This window comes from Mixophyes fleayi, chromosome 2, assembly GCF_038048845.1.
Source record: "Mixophyes fleayi isolate aMixFle1 chromosome 2, aMixFle1.hap1, whole genome shotgun sequence".
In the NCBI taxonomy this organism is placed as follows: Eukaryota; Metazoa; Chordata; class Amphibia; order Anura; family Limnodynastidae; genus Mixophyes; species Mixophyes fleayi.
The window spans coordinates 273,486,533-273,503,776 of record NC_134403.1 but is presented as its reverse complement, the minus strand read 5'-3'; the positions used below and the strand labels follow the sequence as shown (position 1 = coordinate 273,503,776).

Sequence of the window (17,244 nt, the reverse complement as noted above, 5' to 3'; positions counted from 1 at the left end):
GTGCAAAACAATAAACTAATATGCACCTCTTGTATTGCAACATGCTTTTATCAAGGAGAAAACGTACTCATTTGTTTGCCTTACTTTCCTTAATGAATCAGGCCCTATGTTATTACATTGCACATTGCGGCCATCTGTAAAACATTTTGTCACACAGTTGGATCCTATCGGGAAAACCAAGGCAAAATAAATCCCTATTCAGTCCTGTTAATTTGTGTGGAATATACACATATATTTACCTCAATTGTTCTCCTAACTCTTAATTTCATTTTCATTTGTCCACAGTGAGGGTAACTGTGATAGTATTATGTATTGTGTTGTGTGCCTAGGCATATTGTTGTGATGTTAATGGCAATAGTTATTTGGGACCATGTGATTTTCTAATACTCTTTTCTGTCCCAGTTTATTTTTACAGAGTCCATGCCATTCAAAAGTGCATATATAACTTAAAATATAATCTTATCTATGAACAACTAATTTATGAGGGGTTCTCCTCATAGCTAGACGTTTCTTTTTCCTTCATTTTCTATAATTCACTCCATCATGGTCACAGTGAGTCATGTGACACAAATTGGTTTAGCCTGCATAAAAATACCAAAGGATAGAACCATATGAACTTAGAATGTGTCTTTGCCCTTGGGTAAACACTCCTAAAATTACCCTTTGCTGATGATGTCATCATCTTGGAGTTCCAAAATGACATCACCCCAGACACTGTTGCTCATAAAACATCAGCAAGTTGAGCTGTTTTGTTCATTTTGTATGGAAAACACCTCAGAAGTCAATAATACCCCATCATCATAATCATTTATTTATATAGCGCCAACATATTCCGTAGCGCTTTACAATTGGGGACATAGTAAACTAATAAACAAACTGGGTAAAACAGACAAAGAGGTGAGAAGGCCCTGCTCGCAAGCTTACAATCTATGGGATAGGTCTCCTATTTAGCCACATTAGTTGCCATGTCATGGTCAGAAATATGCAAACTGTTATCTCACGTACTTTTACTCATCTATGTTTACAATACAGTATGATGTGTAGACAGTCTATAAATTAACCAATAAACGCCTCCTTTAGAGCTTGCAGTAGATATGTATAGCATCAGTCAGAAGTGCTGACTTTCTTCATGAACTAACTGAAATGGGCTGAGTACCTGTAATGTAAGTGTATTTTTTTGCAATAAATTTGAGTTTGGATTTATACTCTAAAACACTGGTGTTGGTCTGTTCTGTTTAGAACTTGTGGAAGTTGGATTAATGTTATGGACCCTTGCTATTAGTTTTTTTTTTATTTGTTTGTGCATTGAGCGCTTCCTCCACCTAGAGATATACATATACACACAGAACCTGTGTGTATGTACAGTGTGCTCGGTTTTCCCATAGTAATACATGACTCATGCTGTGAGGGAATATAGCAGTGAGTACAGCAGCTGGCAGCAAGGTGTGTCCTTTTGCCTTGAGCCACGTGACGTCACGAATACCTGAGCCAGGCAGACAGGAAAGAGAGGACAGAAACGGGTAATTAACACAGGAATCACTGGGAGGAGGAGCGAGGTGTGAGAAGGGGTCAGGTCCGCAGGAACCTGAGTATTTCTCACCAGTATTAGTTATTCTTTGGCGGACTATAGACCGGTAATTGCGATCTGTCGCGGTGAGCCCAGGTGGAGGTAAGAGCCTGGGTCTCAGCAGGGAGGTTGGGTCTCGCTGTGCTTCCTGCTTGCATATGATTGTGGTTTACTAGGAGTGCTCCTGTTTTAAGGATCAGCTGCCATATTGCAGTTTCGGGGTAAGTTTTGTTGAATGTTTTTATGTGATGATGTTTCCTGGTTCTGATTTCGTAATCCTTTTCTTACTAATCAGACCCAATTATGTACATGGATGACATATATATATATATATATGTATTCTTTATGGGCATTTTCGATTATTTTATAGTTCTATTTTATCCCAATGGAGAAATAGAGAAGATTAACTTAAGCTGTTTTACTTCATTTCATTTTTACAACTTTGAATATAGCTCATATGTTTTATGCGCTTTTAACATAAATCATTTTCCTGGGTGATTTGGGTTTGTGCCAACATTGAACACATCTATGTCATTATCCTTCCTTTTTTTTTTTTTTATAAAAAAAAAAGTAAAATATAGCTATTCATTACTATCACAGTTTGTTGTGGTGATTATCTCTGTCCACTAGATGCCTGGTGTTTTAAAGGATTATCATTTTAAAATTTTGTTTTAAACGTCATTATTTAAGAACTGACATGCACTTGTTTTCTAGTATATTTGCTAGTATATTGCTACATTTTGAATCTACATAAGGCCTTAAAGGCAAACATAGTTTATAAAAACTGTTGTATACACCTGGGTTTCATTTTGTCACCTTGTCCTTGTAAAAATGAGATCACCTCTCACACACACCCTGTGTGTTCACTGTACAGTTACATTGTGAGCTTACGGTGCTTTCTTTTTCAATTTTGCATTGCACTGCTTTAATGCAGAGATAATATAAGCCAGTGTTGGCTAACCTGTGACTCCAGGTGTTGTGAAACTACAAGTCCCAGCATACCCTTCCAGCAATAAGCTGCTATATATTAGCAAAGCATGCTGGGACTTGTAGTTTCGCAACACCTGGAGTGTGTCAGGTTAGCTAACACTGATATAGGCACAGCATGCTATGAGCTGGCATATATTACTTCTAATTTGTTTGGATAGAAAAAATTGTATCTTGTGTAACATTGTTTACTTGATTTTTTAGCCTTTGTAGAAAAGAGATTTGCTTAATTATAATTGTTCTTTTGGGCCACGCACATAGCGATACAATTGTCTTTAAACTTTGATAATTTTGTAGTATTTTTCCACTAAGATCCTTTAGTATGGCACTATTTGCAAGATCTAATCAAATACTGCATTGTGAGATACACTTATCTTGTGTGTGTGGGCACCTCCTTCTGATGGCACAGGTGTATAGGCCTGCAGTAGTTACAAACAGGGTTATGTTTATCAACAAACAATGTATGCAAATGGGCAAGAGTTGATGTATAGCTAAATTTAAATCTACATTGAGACAAGCCCATTAAAAATAATGTAAAGCTTACGTGATGACTGGCATTTCCAATCTGTCACCTTAAAACATCAAAGTGCATTAAGGGCATACGATCCAACCTTCCATCAGTTTTCTTTCTTTAGATTGTGTTTCAACCTGCAGTTTTTGCTTATGTTAATCATTCAATAGGTAGTCACGTGTTTCAGTTTTGCAAAACACTAATTGGTGTAAACAATAATATGCTTTGTTAAGAACACTAGGAAAAACACTTAATAAAATGGGACGTGTATCAACCTAAATGGGTTATAAGAATGATATACGTTAAATGTCTACTTGTCTGCCTTCTAAGTGTTCACACTGGATATAACTTGGTTTGGGAATCTTAATGTTTAACTTCTGTTTAAAATAAATAATTGCATTGAGATAGTCACATCAATTGGGGAACATGTTACAATCTGCTCTAAAGCCGATAATATTTTTAAATAAGATCATATGACAAAAAGCAAACTGTTGCTTCACAGACTTTAGTTTTGTTATGATAGAACAGACGTTTTCAGTGCATGCGCAGTGAGAAATAGCTGTAGCATAACTAGACTTTAGTTGTAAATTTACACACACTTAAATTCGCTTCATTCTGCTCACTATTTCACTGAACCAATCAGATTTATTATATGGGATAGATTTTCACACACATGTTGGTACTTTCTAACGTGTGGCCAATTTGAATACAGAGCAACACTGTAGCCCAGGGAATTATGAGGAGTAATGTCTTCTATGTGATGATAATCCAAGCTGAGAATACCTCTTGATGTTGTATTACTTTATATTTAAATGTGGCAAAACTATATCTAGTGGTACAGTTCCTTTTTGTTTAATTATTTATTCGGTTCAAGTCTTCTTTAGAAGTGACCGATTTAAATATGTCCCTACCTGCATAGTTTGTGATTACTTAGGTATGTTGATGGGTAACTGGTCAGTTATTTTAGCAGTTGCCCTTGAACTCAGGAGACTGTTAATTGTTTGTTCGATGACAAAGATGAAAGGTATCGGAAAATAATAGGACAACATTACTTGAAGTACAGTGAACCAGGAAGAGACCCAGATTTACCGATTTAATAACCTATTCTTAGTAAACTAAAATTGTTCTAGAACATTCCAGTGCAGGAATTTCCTCTGTAATTCTTCTGTTTAACTGTCTGTATGACACAGTATATTTTTCATACCGGTTTCTTATAGGTAATGGCTCTGCATCCTCGTCGTGTACGTTTAAAGCCATGGCTTGTAGCCCAAGTGGACAGTGGGATGTATCCAGGGCTTGTATGGATGGACAGAGAGGCAAAAAGGTTTCAGATCCCATGGAAACATGCAACACGTCACAGCCCTCAGCATGAAGAAGAGAGCACTATCTTCAAGGTGGATAATGGAATGATGCACATTTGTATTAAATCAATGTACTATATTTTATAAGTGCCATATGCACACTATAATACAGTGGATTCCAAACTTTTTCAGTTCAAGGCACCCTTAGGGTCTCCAAAAAATTTTAAAGGCACCCCTTAGCCAAAATAACTACCAAGTAGTCCCCCACCTTGCTTACCACTTGTGCCTGACCAAGGCACCCCTGTGAGATTTCCAAGGCACCCCAGGGAGCCTAGGTGCACAGTTTGGGAATCACTGCTATAATATATATTGTAACTTCTCTGTGTTTAAAGCACCTATGGTATGTTTAGGCTAACTGGTGGAAGGGGCATTCAAATTAATATGTAAGTTGATTCAGAGTATATGCAAAAGTATTTTGTATTTATTTATTTTTTTTATTTATTTTTTAACCATGATGCAAATTTTATATAATATTTCCTTATCTAACTATTAATCAGTTATCAGCCATAAAATGGTTCTCTGTTCTGTAAAGCAATAGGAGTACCTGGAGTAAGATTGGTTTCTATAGGATAATACGCCCGCTATGGGCAATCTAGGTAGCACAAGTAGCTGTGGTCTTAAAGGTTGTGAATCTACTAGTCCTCCCTATCTGCCAGTTTCCTATCTTTTACAGAGACAAACCTTGAGACCAAGGCATGAAGTGTTTTCTGGAGTTGAAATTAGTAACCAGATACTCAGAAGGGGGGAGATAGTAGTAGTGCTAAACATGGCTTGGTGTATAACCTTATAGCCCTGTCCCATGCTGCCTACTTATACTCATATGTAAAACCCACTCTCAATGGTCTACTGATCGACCACTCATAGGGGTATATTTACTAAACTGCAGGTTTGAAAAAGTGGAGATGTTGCCTATAGCAACCAATCGGATACTAGCTGTCATTCTGTAGAATGTACTAAATAAATGATGGCTAGTATCTGGTTGCTGTACATAGCCTGTAGACAACCCCCTCATAGAAAGAAGCAAAGGTTGAAGAATGGACTGCAAGAAATCACTAACAATATTTTATAGTAAAGTAAATGGTTAACTTAAATTTTAAAAAATAAATTCTTCAATATACTAATGTTTTAAATGATATCCTTTAGATTAAAATTAATTTAGTTGATTAGCACTTCATCCATACAATAGGGACTAGACTAATTATCTCTAGCTGACAATCTTTTATTATGATTGTATCCAAGGCATTGTTTTCCATTCAGGTTTTATTTTCGTAGAAAGGTCTGCAAAATAATCCATTTAACTGTTGATTTTTGTGTATTCCATTGGGTGTCATTTTTATTATTTATTTATTTTTAAAATAGTTACATTTACTCCAGGTGAAATGTTATTTTGAACTAAATTAATGTTGGATGGGCTGGTGTCTTGAGTGTGTTCAAGTGTTTACCCAGACACAATTTATCAGTTGTCCTCCTAATCCTTGTTTACCCACTAACAAGGCATGGTGGAATAAAAAGAGCACTTAACTTGCAAACTTGTCCCTAAACACACATGCATACATCTAATCTGTAATTAGGTTACAGGAAAATGAAAGCAAAGAACAATTGTTACAACTGTTTAAATTTGTAATGCCACAAATCCACCTTACTCTAAACTGATTTTAATAAATGTGTTAACTCTAGCATGCCCACTATTTAAATGCAATGCTTTCTGTTAATTGCCATGGATACGACCAGAGTAACTTTGTTGCCAAACTGAAAGGATCTGGTCAATCTGGAGTTTGGTCAAATGCATGGATATAAGGGCCTGATGTAGTGATGACAGTACATTAGCATGTTAATGCAGTCATCAGCTGACCCCATTTTTGGACCTGCCAGATTAAAACCAATCACATTTTCATTGAGCACATTTGATTGATTTGCATCAAAATAAATCTGCCCAGAGAAGATTTAGGAACAATTTAGTCAATAGTACCTAGATTGTCTGTCTGTCTGAATTAAACCGTTTAACTTGCTGCTGTGCCAGAGCACTAAGCAACAGGATCAATGTCCAATTTATCGACACGTAAGTAGTTAAATTGGACGCTATCCTTGTGTTCAGCATAATGTTAGTGTGTGTGTTACAAACAGTCTCAATGTTGAGAAGCTCATTATCGTGCATGACGCAAAATGCAGATAATGACCACCGTCTGACCTCTCAAACAGGCTGGCTCTGAAAGTGCTTCTGATGGGAGGCCGAACACCTAGATCTTGTCTGAGTTGACCATGTTGAATGATAATCCTGAGGGTTGCGAGGCAGGAAATGTATGTGCATTGCCAGCTACAGAGAGTGCTGCACTATTGTCGTCCAGCTCTTTCCTAATTTGAATAGCTATTATAGGGCTGATTATTAGTGCTAATGCTAAGAAATTATTATTATTTGGGATAGCTGTTTTGTTTTGGCTATAGTTTTTTATTTGCTTCTAGTATTTGAAACACATGATGGATGCAGATCTATATTTCCTCAGGCATGGGCTGTGGAGACTGGTAAATACCAAGAAGGAGCTGATGACCCTGATCCAGCAAAGTGGAAAGCTCAGCTGCGTTGTGCACTTAACAAGAGTCGGGAATTCAAACTGATTTATGATGGGACAAAGGAGGTTCCCATGAACCCAATCAAAATCTATGAGGTCTGTGACATTCCTCAGTCCCAAGGATCCATCGCCGATCCAAGTAAGAATCAAAATAATCAATGTTAAGTCTAAAATGTGCAACCTTTATATATTAAAAAAAAAAAAAACCGCTTCAAGTTTACATCTTTAGTTGATATTTATTGTTTGATAAATCCTGCTCCCACTCCTTGTGCCTTCACATGAACTGCTTCAGCAGGACAGGAGATTAGCTTCCCCCTGTTTGTTAAAGGGAGGGAAGGTGAAATATTAAAAGAAACATTGGAGTTAAACAACAGATTATATAAAAGGAAAGCTCTGGAAAAGGAACATTATATGCATATTCCCTCTTTATTAGATGACTATAATATAATAATAATGTTTTGTTATAAAATTTGCTATTCACGTTGTTGGTTTAGCTATACTTTAGATTTTGCAATGTATTTTTGTTACGTTTAGAAGATCATGGAAAGGTGCCAGGTTATTTTTTTCATCACCACTCTGATGCAGATATAAATGCAATCAGCCTGCTTTCTAATCCCTTTAGACTGGGAACTCTGCAAATTAGCTTAGCGATATTCGCTCTGTGTAAGCAGAGTCATTCCAGGTAAAATTGCTTTATTTTGTTTTTCTTGTTCCCTTATGCCTTTCACATGCTATTGGTGAATATCTAGACATTGAGGCCTTGTTACAAGATTTCAAGTGCAAAACTGCTCCCAGCATGCATTGGCATGTTACAAATTGCTGATAAGATTGACTTTTACTATACAGTTCAGTTTCTTTTAAAAATGTACTTTCTTTGGTATGTCAGCTGTGTAGAATTGTTGCCATTTATAATTCCTGTTTGCTCTGGAACAGGTTCTACTGCATCCTCACCTTGGGATGGGGAGGAATATGATGAAGATGATATAAAACAATCTCAACTTCATGTCCCAATCCAGGAGCCATTCAATGGGTTAACTATCAATGGTTTGTGTCAGTATATTTGTAATTTTAATTCATAGTTGTACTTTACTTTATATTGTGGAATGATCTGTATAGCTATTCTAGATCTTTAATATTCGGTTTCTTAGTAGATGTGAACATCTGGTGAGCATAGTTTTGCAGACGATAACTTCCTTACATGGGAAACGAGCACAATTATAACAACCAATAAACTCTCAATGGGTTTTTGTTCTTAATGCCACTCTCCCTCCGCCCTCTCAACCAATTGTGCAGGGATTCAATGGGAAGCCCTTGTGGGGTAACCTTATTACCTCCTAGTTGTGGGGGGTATTTTCAGCTAAGTAAATAAACAAACAAGTTTCAGCTGGACAGTCAAGCATGCAAATGCACACTCAAGTGGCTGTGTTTTGTGTTGGTGCAGTAAGGGCAGTGTACAGCTGTCATCATACACTGCATGACACCACCAGAGGACTTCTGGGGGTATTCAATTGTTAGCGTTAACTCTCTCAAACGAGCGCTCAAAAAATCTTAGCGTTAATATGATAATTACTAGCGGAATTTCAGCAAGGGAGCGGCGAGCTGAAATTCCACGAGTACTACCGTATTAACGCTTTTCGCGCACAATATTACCGTATAAATGGTAATATTTTTTGAGCGCTCGTTTTTTAGCGTTAATGCTAACAATTGAATACCCCCCCCTATAGTCTAACCGTCGCACTTGCCACCAGCTTTCTTCTAGCATTAAAATCTAGAAGTGGAGCAGGCATACCAACCATCTCAGCCAAGACTGCCTTGCAGAATTAGCTGCCCAGCTAAAAATGGCCCCCTTTGGTCTTACCACAGCACTGACCACCTGTAAAAAATACGTGCAAGGAGGCAGGTACATATCGCTTGTGGCAGCAGGGGTGGCAAAATATATATTGTAGTTCTACTGGTCTTTTTTAAAAGGGGGCTTTTACTATCTGTACTATCAATCCTTCCCTCACAGTAAGATGGGGACTTTGTATTAAATTCAACTTCATCACAGAGAGGAAGGAAAGTGTTTTGCAAAAACAAAGAGTGTGTAATGCGACCATATTAGCTGAGCTAGATATATGTGCTGTCCTGATTGACCTGATATCTGTGTCTCCGTTTTTATTGCCTTGTCTTGGAGCATAGCATTCTGATGCAACTTATTTTGTTGTTTTTTGTTAAGAAAATGGCACATTGTAACACTTCAAATGAGCATTGATTCCATGCTAACAGCACAAATTAACTTTGATGCTTTGCGCAAGAGTAATAAAACATCACACCTGAAAATGTCTACATAACCAAATATTACATATGCTGGAACCTATTTGTAACATATTATTCCCAAATTTAGTTTACATTCATAAATCATTTTGTTTTTAATAACCTTAAAGAACATACTACTCCCGCATGGATAAAATTGTGCTAAATATATGTTTGTTTCAGTTTCAGAAACAAGTTCAGACTAATTTATAAATATGAATATAAATAAGTGTGTTCTGTCTGTGCTACTGAAAACCTAAGCATTCTGCATACTGCAAAACAAAGTAGCAAGACCATGCTTTTATGCAAAATAAAGACAAGCTAAACATCATTTGCACACATGTCTGTTTTATGGTCTCCTCTGAGTTTTGTTTCAGTTAAACAAAGTTTAAGGCTTTGTAAAACAATGAGCCTTTTTAGTTTGTTCTAAATTTTGGATACAAGTATTGTTCTTTAAAGGTTTAGTAATGTTGTCCAGCCTGTCTATCAGGGTTTCGGAATGATGTTGCTTATGCTACAAATATGTGACCTGTATTTGCCTTCAATATATGTTGTAAATGCTGCCGAACCTGAAACACATTGAAAGTAGCTATCTATGTTTTTAATGTCAGTGATTGTTTACATATGAATGTTAGACAACATACCCACTGGCATTAACTCAATTTTTTATGTATTAACTTTAACACTAATTAAACACGTAAATGGGTATAATTCTAGAAACCATTGTTTCTAGTGTCGCCACTACTGCTGTTACTAGTATTAGTCTTCTGAATCCTCTTGCTCTATCCATATGCCTTAACCATGGGGGAGGTCCAAACACATATCAGAAAGATACAACGCAAGTGGGTACCTGGCATTTGTACAGATGGGAAGTTTCCCATAAAACAATAAATAAAAATATATATCTGTGTATCAAGGCCTGCAATAAAAATGTAATTCTATCTTCTCAGATTCTCCCATGGGCCCTGCCAGTCTCGGTAGCTGCTCTCCTGAAGAGAACTGGCCAAAATCTGAGCCACAAGACATGGAGGTTCCACAAACCCCCGGCCCTGCTGAATTTTTCAGTTCTCCTGAGTTGTGGATTAGCTCCCTACCTAGTAAGTTAATATTGTGAATGAAATATAAATTGCTCAGACTATGTACATGTGAACCTTTCTGGTAGTGTATATGAAAGAGCTAAAAGTGTGTGTATGTGTGTGCTTTTAATATATGTATGTTAAATATCCTGTATCATTATTTATTGGTGTGTGTGTATGTATATTATATATATATATATATATATATATATATATATATATATAATTTATTATGTATTAATACAATACTTGTGTAAAATTTTAAAAAACAACAAAAAATTACAATAAATATACCAGTTGAAATACCAAATAATTATCCCAAAAGTCCACCTCTTTATAGGGCAATTCTGTTGGGGATCTGCACCACATGTACCTGTATATATCTTTATCAACATTTATATAGCACCAGCAAATTCTATAGCTTTTTACAAATGGGAACAAACACAGTAATAAACAATAGAGAGAGGTAAGAGGGCCTTGCTTGCAATCTATAGGACTGCTTCTACTTCACAGGTAGAAAGAGAAGAGGAGGTGAACGCAATATAGTGTGTACTTTTTAAAAAAAACAAAAACAAAAAAAAAACCTTTCCTTTATTAGACCTACAGCTCCTTTGGAAAACCATTGTGTTCTCGTTCAAACTAGTAGAATACATAGGTGACCAACTGTTGGTGTAGATAGCAGGAGCTCCTTCTTACTATAGATGTGGTTTTGTCTTGTGCTGCAGTTCCTATTGAAATGCATTTATTTGTTTGTTTTTTGCCTTTGCAGTGACTGATTTAGAGATTCAGTTTCTGTATAGAGGGAAAGAGATGGGCCAGACAAATACAGTCAGCAATCCCCAGGGTTGCCGACTTTTCTATGGAGACTTGGGTCCAATGCCCAATCAAGAAGAGCTGTTTGGTCCCATCAGCCTTGAGCAGGTTCGATTTCCTGGTCCAGAGCAAATAGCTAATGAAAGGCAGAAATTGTACACCAGCCGCCTCCTGGATGTCATGGACCGGGGTCTTATTTTAGAAGTCAGTGGGCATGCCATCTATGCCGTCAGGTTATGCCAGTGCAAAGTCTACTGGACGGGGCCATGTTCCCCCTCTCCAAATACTCCAAATCTGATTGAAAGGCAGAAGAGAGTGAAACTTTTCTGTCTGGAGACCTTCTTAAGTGGTGAGTAATATTTTACAGATCACTTTATTGCAGTTTTATATATTTGCTTTTGTGTGTGGTTTTATTTTAACTGAATTAAAATAATGATTAGTACAGTGGATCCCAGATTCTTCAGCTTAAGGTCTACACAATTTTTTCAAGGCACCCCTAAGCCAAAATAATTTCCAAGTAGTCCCTCGCCTTGCTTACCACTGGCCCTGGCCGAGGCACCCCTGTGAGATCTCCAAGGCATCCCAGGGAACCTAGGTGCACAGTTTGGGAACCACTGGATTAGTACATAGTTATAAATAAAATATTTCAAATTCTTACATATGTTTTCCTTTGAGTATTCAGACATACATCAAACATCTTCAGTTTTACACAGCACACTAGGTAACTGTAAACTTGTACAGACTGTAGATTGCTGCATGAATGCTGAATATTAAGATTTGGCTATGAGGTTTGAGCACACACCTTAAGTGGATGCTCTGTCTGTTTAATGTCGATATTTGTTTTGTAAGAAACTGTTAAAAAAAAATAAAAAAAAAATTGACCCCTCAAAACCAGTTGGGTTTTTTTTGGGGGTTTTTTCCTCTCGGAGGCCCTTCAACAGTATATCTGTTTTTGTCTTCTTAAAACAGAACTGATTTCCCATCAGAAAGGAAGTGGAACTAAGCATCCTCCTTATGAAATCTACCTTTGTTTTGGAGAGGAGTGGCCTGATGGTAAACCAAAGGATAGGAAACTGATCATTGTTCAGGTGAATTAATTAGACTCTGCTGTATGTTAATGTCTTATTTATATTGGAGATCATTGACTGTGCGATCAGTTGTATCCATTTAGGGTGAATACAATATTCCAATTCTAATGCCCCAACTGCCTTTTTACAATGAATGTTTGTTTTTGTTATCTGCTATAATTTTTTTCTGCTATTACAATAATTACACTTGCATCACCTTATTATAAAAATATTTCTTTTGTTGACAGATCATTCCAGTGGTGGCTCGGATGATTCTTGAGATGTTTTCTGGAGACGTCACTCGTTCCTTTGAAAGTGGAAGTGTTCGCTTGCAGATTTCTGTTCCTGATATCAAAGATAACATTGTTGCCCACCTCAAACAACTTTATCGCCTTCTACAGAACCACCAGAGTCCAGATGCATGGCCACTACTGCAGCAGGCAAACATGCAGCCACCAATTCTGCAATCGCCAAACCTGCACATGGCTCAGGCCCTGCAAGCTCAATGATACAATAGGTTACAACTTTGGGGAACACTTTCCAAGGAGAATAAGTCTGCGTTCTATGCTACAGCTGGATCACTAGGGAATAGAGTACCCTGACTTTTATTTACAGCTTAAAAGATGAACTCCAGAATCTTCCTTAGTCCTGGAGAACAGAATGGTGCTTGTATGTTAATGCAGCCAACTTTATCCTTTTATCTGTGCATAAGTCAATGAGAGTACTTACCCTATGCTTGTAGTAGCATGTACCCCAAAAAACCTACAGTATAGATTTAGTTGTATTTTTTGTTTTGTTTTTATACATGAACTATCTGTACGGACTCAAATGTCGGCTATATATTACCGTTACGTGCCTCGAGAAAGCTGGAATTTCTATGGCATATGCAGCAGCAATCTTTCTGCATATTTTAGCATCCTCTAAAGTAGTTTAAATGTATTTATTTTTAATGTGTCATGAATCTTTATCATTTAACTCATTTGTGAAATATGCAAACAGAATAGTTGCTTTGTTAAATTCATTGCTGTTAGTATGAGCTGCTCTGCAAAACCTGCTTTTGTACAAAAAAAATTTCTTACAATACATTCTTAACTTCTTTTAATGTGTTTTTTTGTTTTTTTTGTTAAAGTAAAATTTTCCTATTGCTAATGCAGACTTATCTTCATAATTTATTTTTTATATACATTTATAGCAAGTGTTAAATTAAAATAATACACTGCTCCCTGTGACTCAAATACTAGTCCATGCGATGATGGCATAGGGCATATAAACCCAACCGAATGGAGGACACATAATAAATAGGGTTGGTTGTTCTCTATGGTAAATGGCAGACGGGTGCAAGAATACATGGTAACTGCGAGAAAATACTTCTGGTAAAAAAAAAAAAACAACTTCTTAAATGGTTAGCTGAAGCAACATTGGATGTATGCAATGTAGCCTTTAAAATGTTTGTGTGTGTGTGCGCATATTTTGCCAAGCATGTGGATTACAAAGGTGTGAAAAAGTCTGTCTGATGCAGTTGTCATGCCGAAATGTATTCCTTTATTTCTGGGTTGGCTGATGTCCTGCACATATAATCATCATGGTGAAGGAAGTGCAGATGTAATACAAGAGTCTGGGTTTACCAAAAAATGGTAATTGTCAAATAACATGGGTATCACGCTGTTAAGTTCATTTACAAGTCAGAACACACTTTATGACCAAAGATAAAAACAGGGCAAGACACACATGGGGCCATTAAGAAACTAAAGGCAAAAAGAATGTGCATTTTGCAAATGTATCTGTGCGCTTTAGGCTCCTAAACTAAAGTGCACTTTAGTGTTCAGCTTTCCATCACACACATGCTGAATGCCCTCAAAATAGTCAATGGGTAATTTATTTATTTTTTTTTTTAAGTTAATGTTTCTGTGCACATATTAAAGTACTCAAGCTCCACTACACAGGAGGACATGCGAAAATGATGATGATTTCCATGTACAAATGGGCTACCTAAACCAAGAAGGCCTTCCTAAATATGCCGTATCTTCCTCATGAAGGTCATTTGAAAAACTCCTCCTTCAGAGTAAAAAGATTGTTCTGGGTTTTTTTTTTCGGGTGTTTTTGCACTTTAGTGCAGAAATGGACAAATTACTAAGGCTAAACAGTATAAAATATACTGAGTTGCCAATGTCAAGCCAACTCCACCCATCAAAGAGCATACTTGCTTACAATGCCTAGGGCATAACCAACTCTAAATAAGGACCATGACAAACCTGCATCATGAGAGCTACCTTTTACACTTCAGTATAAAAGGTGTCTTGCACAAATGTAAATGTATTTAGGTTGTGTTACGAGCCGTGGCGGTGCCCAGCCGCCGCGACTCTCCTACCTCCGTCCCGGCCGTCGCTATGGCGACCGGGACATCACTTCCGGGGGCTTGCCTGCCGTTGCTGTGGCAACGGATAGACGCTCCTCTCTCCAGCGCCGCGTCCCGGCATTGCAGGGCATCCGGGCGCAACAGCGGGGCAAGCCTGCGGGCTAATTTGGCCAGTTGATGTAATTAGAGAGCTGGGCTCTCATTGGTCTGCTTTAGTATTTAGGGCAATGAGGTCTGCTGCCTCATTGCCGGTTATAGCTTCTGTCCCACAGTCTGCTGACCTGCTTGTTCCTGTCTATTGTATTCTGCTGACCTCTCATGTATGACCCTTGGCTTTGGATTTGGACTTCGCTTGTGTATCCCGTGACCCTGACCTTTGGCCTGTCTACTGTTTCTCGTGTTTGCCTGTGACCCTTGACCTTTGACCCGGGCCTGTTAAACTGGACTTGCTACCTGCTGCCGGCCCTTGACCTCTGCGTGGACCTCACTCCGCTTGCCTGGGTTCTCCCCAGCCGGTACACACCTCACGACCCTCTGTCAGTCTGCAGCCCAGTCTGTCCCCACCAACAGGGGCTCCAGTAAACACCTGATTGGCGGAGTAGACTCCGGGTTGTGTTGTGCCGGCTGGAGGGGTTCCTAACAGGTTGGTCTATGAATATAAGCTATTGTTTTAGGTTCAGTCATTTCATACTAAATGGGGCTTCAAGCAGTCTCCTTCAAAAGGTTTAAAGACAGGAAGTGTGCTGTGTATATGAATTAAATCTCCCACCATGAATATTACCCCAACCAGCTTCCATCAAAAATGCACATGTAGCGCCGAATGCCAGTGCAGGAAATCTCATTGGCAGACTTCCCTCATTTCAAGTCAATTCCTCTCATCCAACAGTCCTGCCCTTTTCCTCGCTAAACAATCCTTCAAGTCTCATCTCTTCAATTCTAGTCCTTCAATTCCAGCCATCTTTTTGCCACTTTCAACACTCTCCTTTGCACCCCTCCCATCCACCCTTAATGCCACTGACTAGGCCTCAATTTTGGAAGTGAAAAGGAGGCAATCATACATGAAATCTGCTCCTCCCTCTTCTGCTACTTCTACCACACCAACCTCCTGTCTTTCAGGCCACCACCTCTTGTGCTTCTTCTGCCCCACTATGGATGACAAAGTCCATTCTCTTATATTATCCTCTGGATCCCATCTCCTCTCTCGTCCTTCACTTCCTCTTCCCCCTGGTCACCTCTTCAATCTATTCCTCTACACTGACATTTTCTCCTGATTTCTTTAAACATGCTTTTGTCTCACACAGTCTTAAAAAAAAAAAAAATCTTGAACCCCACCTTACTCTCTACCACCCCATTTCTCTTCTCCCTCCAAAATACTTGAGCGACTTGTCTACAGTCTCACCAGCTACCTCTGACAATTCGCTTAATGATCCGTATCCAATCTGCCCTACGCTCCACAGAAATGGCCATGACCAAATTCACAAACAATCTTCTCTCGGCCAAATCCAGGGACTACTTCTCCCTGCTTATCCTCCTGGACCTCTCTGCTGCCTTTGGCACCATAGATCACCCTTTCCTACTCCACACCATTGGCCATTCTGATACCATGCATTCATGGGTCACCTACCTCGTCAACTGCTTCTTCTCTGATATCTTAACCCCCCCCATCCATCATTCCAGTAGGAGTCTTTAAAGGTTATGTCTTGGCCCTCTCTCCTTTTTGCTGTACACCTCCTCCCTGGGTAATTTCCTTAATTCCTTCAGCCTCCATTATCCCCTCTATGCCGACGACGCAATGCTACCTCTCCTTTCCGGTGTCCAGTTGCCTCTCCGCCATCTCCTCCTCCTATGTCCTTACACTTTCGCGAATTTAACATGGCCAAAGCTGAACTCATGGTCTTTCCCTCCATCAAGAGTTTCCTCCTGATTGCTCACTGTTTATAACACCACTATCTCATCTGTTCCCCAACTTTGCTGCCTCAGTATCATTCTTGACTCATGCCTCTCCTTCACCCTTCAGATTCAATCTATTGCCCAGTCCTGTCACTTTCAGCTCTGCAACATCGCCTGCATCAGACCCTTCCTCTCCCAGGATCCACCAAAACTCTTATCCACTCACTGATTGTTCTCGTCTTGACTACAGCAACATTCACCTTACTGGCCTCTTCTGCTCCCATTTCACTCTTCGTTGATCTTAATGCTGCAGCCAGACTTCTCTTCCTCACTTGCCGTTCCACATCCGCCTCTCTTCTCTGCCAAGCCTTATACTGGCTCCCTCCTTCCAATACAAGCTCCTCATTCTCACATATAATGCCCTCACACACACACACACACACAGACAGAGAGAGAGAGAGACTAGTGTCAATTTAATAGCAGCCAAAAAACCTACTAGTATGTTTTTGGAGAGTGGGAGGAAACTGGACCACATGGAGAAACCCCATGCAAACATGGAGGAGAACATACAAACTCCACACAAATAATGCCATGGTCATTGTCAGGATAAAGCATAGATCTGATATGCTGAAATAGAATATTGGATGTCAGGACCCAAATAAATCTTTGCATGAATACCTAAATTCACCTGATGTTCAATTCAGATAAAGGTGTGACCGAATGAGCCCAGGAACAGGTAATTGAGTTAGGTAAACCC

At 38.7% G+C, this 17,244-nt stretch overlaps 1 protein-coding gene across 3 annotated transcripts; it reads left to right on the top strand.

Annotated features, from left to right (window-relative positions):
- Nucleotides 1-1,474: 1,474 nt before the first annotated feature.
- IRF6 (interferon regulatory factor 6) lies at nucleotides 1,475-13,343 on the top strand. 3 transcript variants are annotated; one of them, XM_075196231.1, is made up of 8 exons: nucleotides 1,475-1,669; nucleotides 4,283-4,459; nucleotides 6,928-7,132; nucleotides 7,927-8,043; nucleotides 10,236-10,382; nucleotides 11,131-11,523; nucleotides 12,144-12,262; nucleotides 12,490-13,343. In XM_075196231.1, exons 2-8 carry the CDS (start codon nucleotides 4,286-4,288, stop codon nucleotides 12,748-12,750), a joined length of 1,416 nt encoding a protein of 471 aa, XP_075052332.1. In that variant the 5' UTR covers nucleotides 1,475-1,669; nucleotides 4,283-4,285; the 3' UTR covers nucleotides 12,751-13,343. The 3 variants fall into 3 exon arrangements, with proteins under 3 accessions (XP_075052332.1, XP_075052331.1, XP_075052333.1); XM_075196230.1 differs by having other exon boundaries at nucleotides 1,476-1,788; XM_075196232.1 differs by having other exon boundaries at nucleotides 1,478-1,788; nucleotides 7,927-8,037.
- Nucleotides 13,344-17,244: the final 3,901 nt, after the last annotated feature.

Coding starts and splice junctions, on each gene's coding strand:
- IRF6 (XM_075196231.1), top strand. CDS start 4,286: ATGGCTCTGCATCCTCGTCGTGTACGTTTAAAGCCATGGCTTGTAGCC. Junction 7,133..7,926: donor AGGATCCATCGCCGATCCAA/GTAAGAATCAAA, acceptor GCTCTGGAACAG/GTTCTACTGCATCCTCACCT. Junction 8,044..10,235: donor GTTAACTATCAATGGTTTGT/GTCAGTATATTT, acceptor CTATCTTCTCAG/ATTCTCCCATGGGCCCTGCC.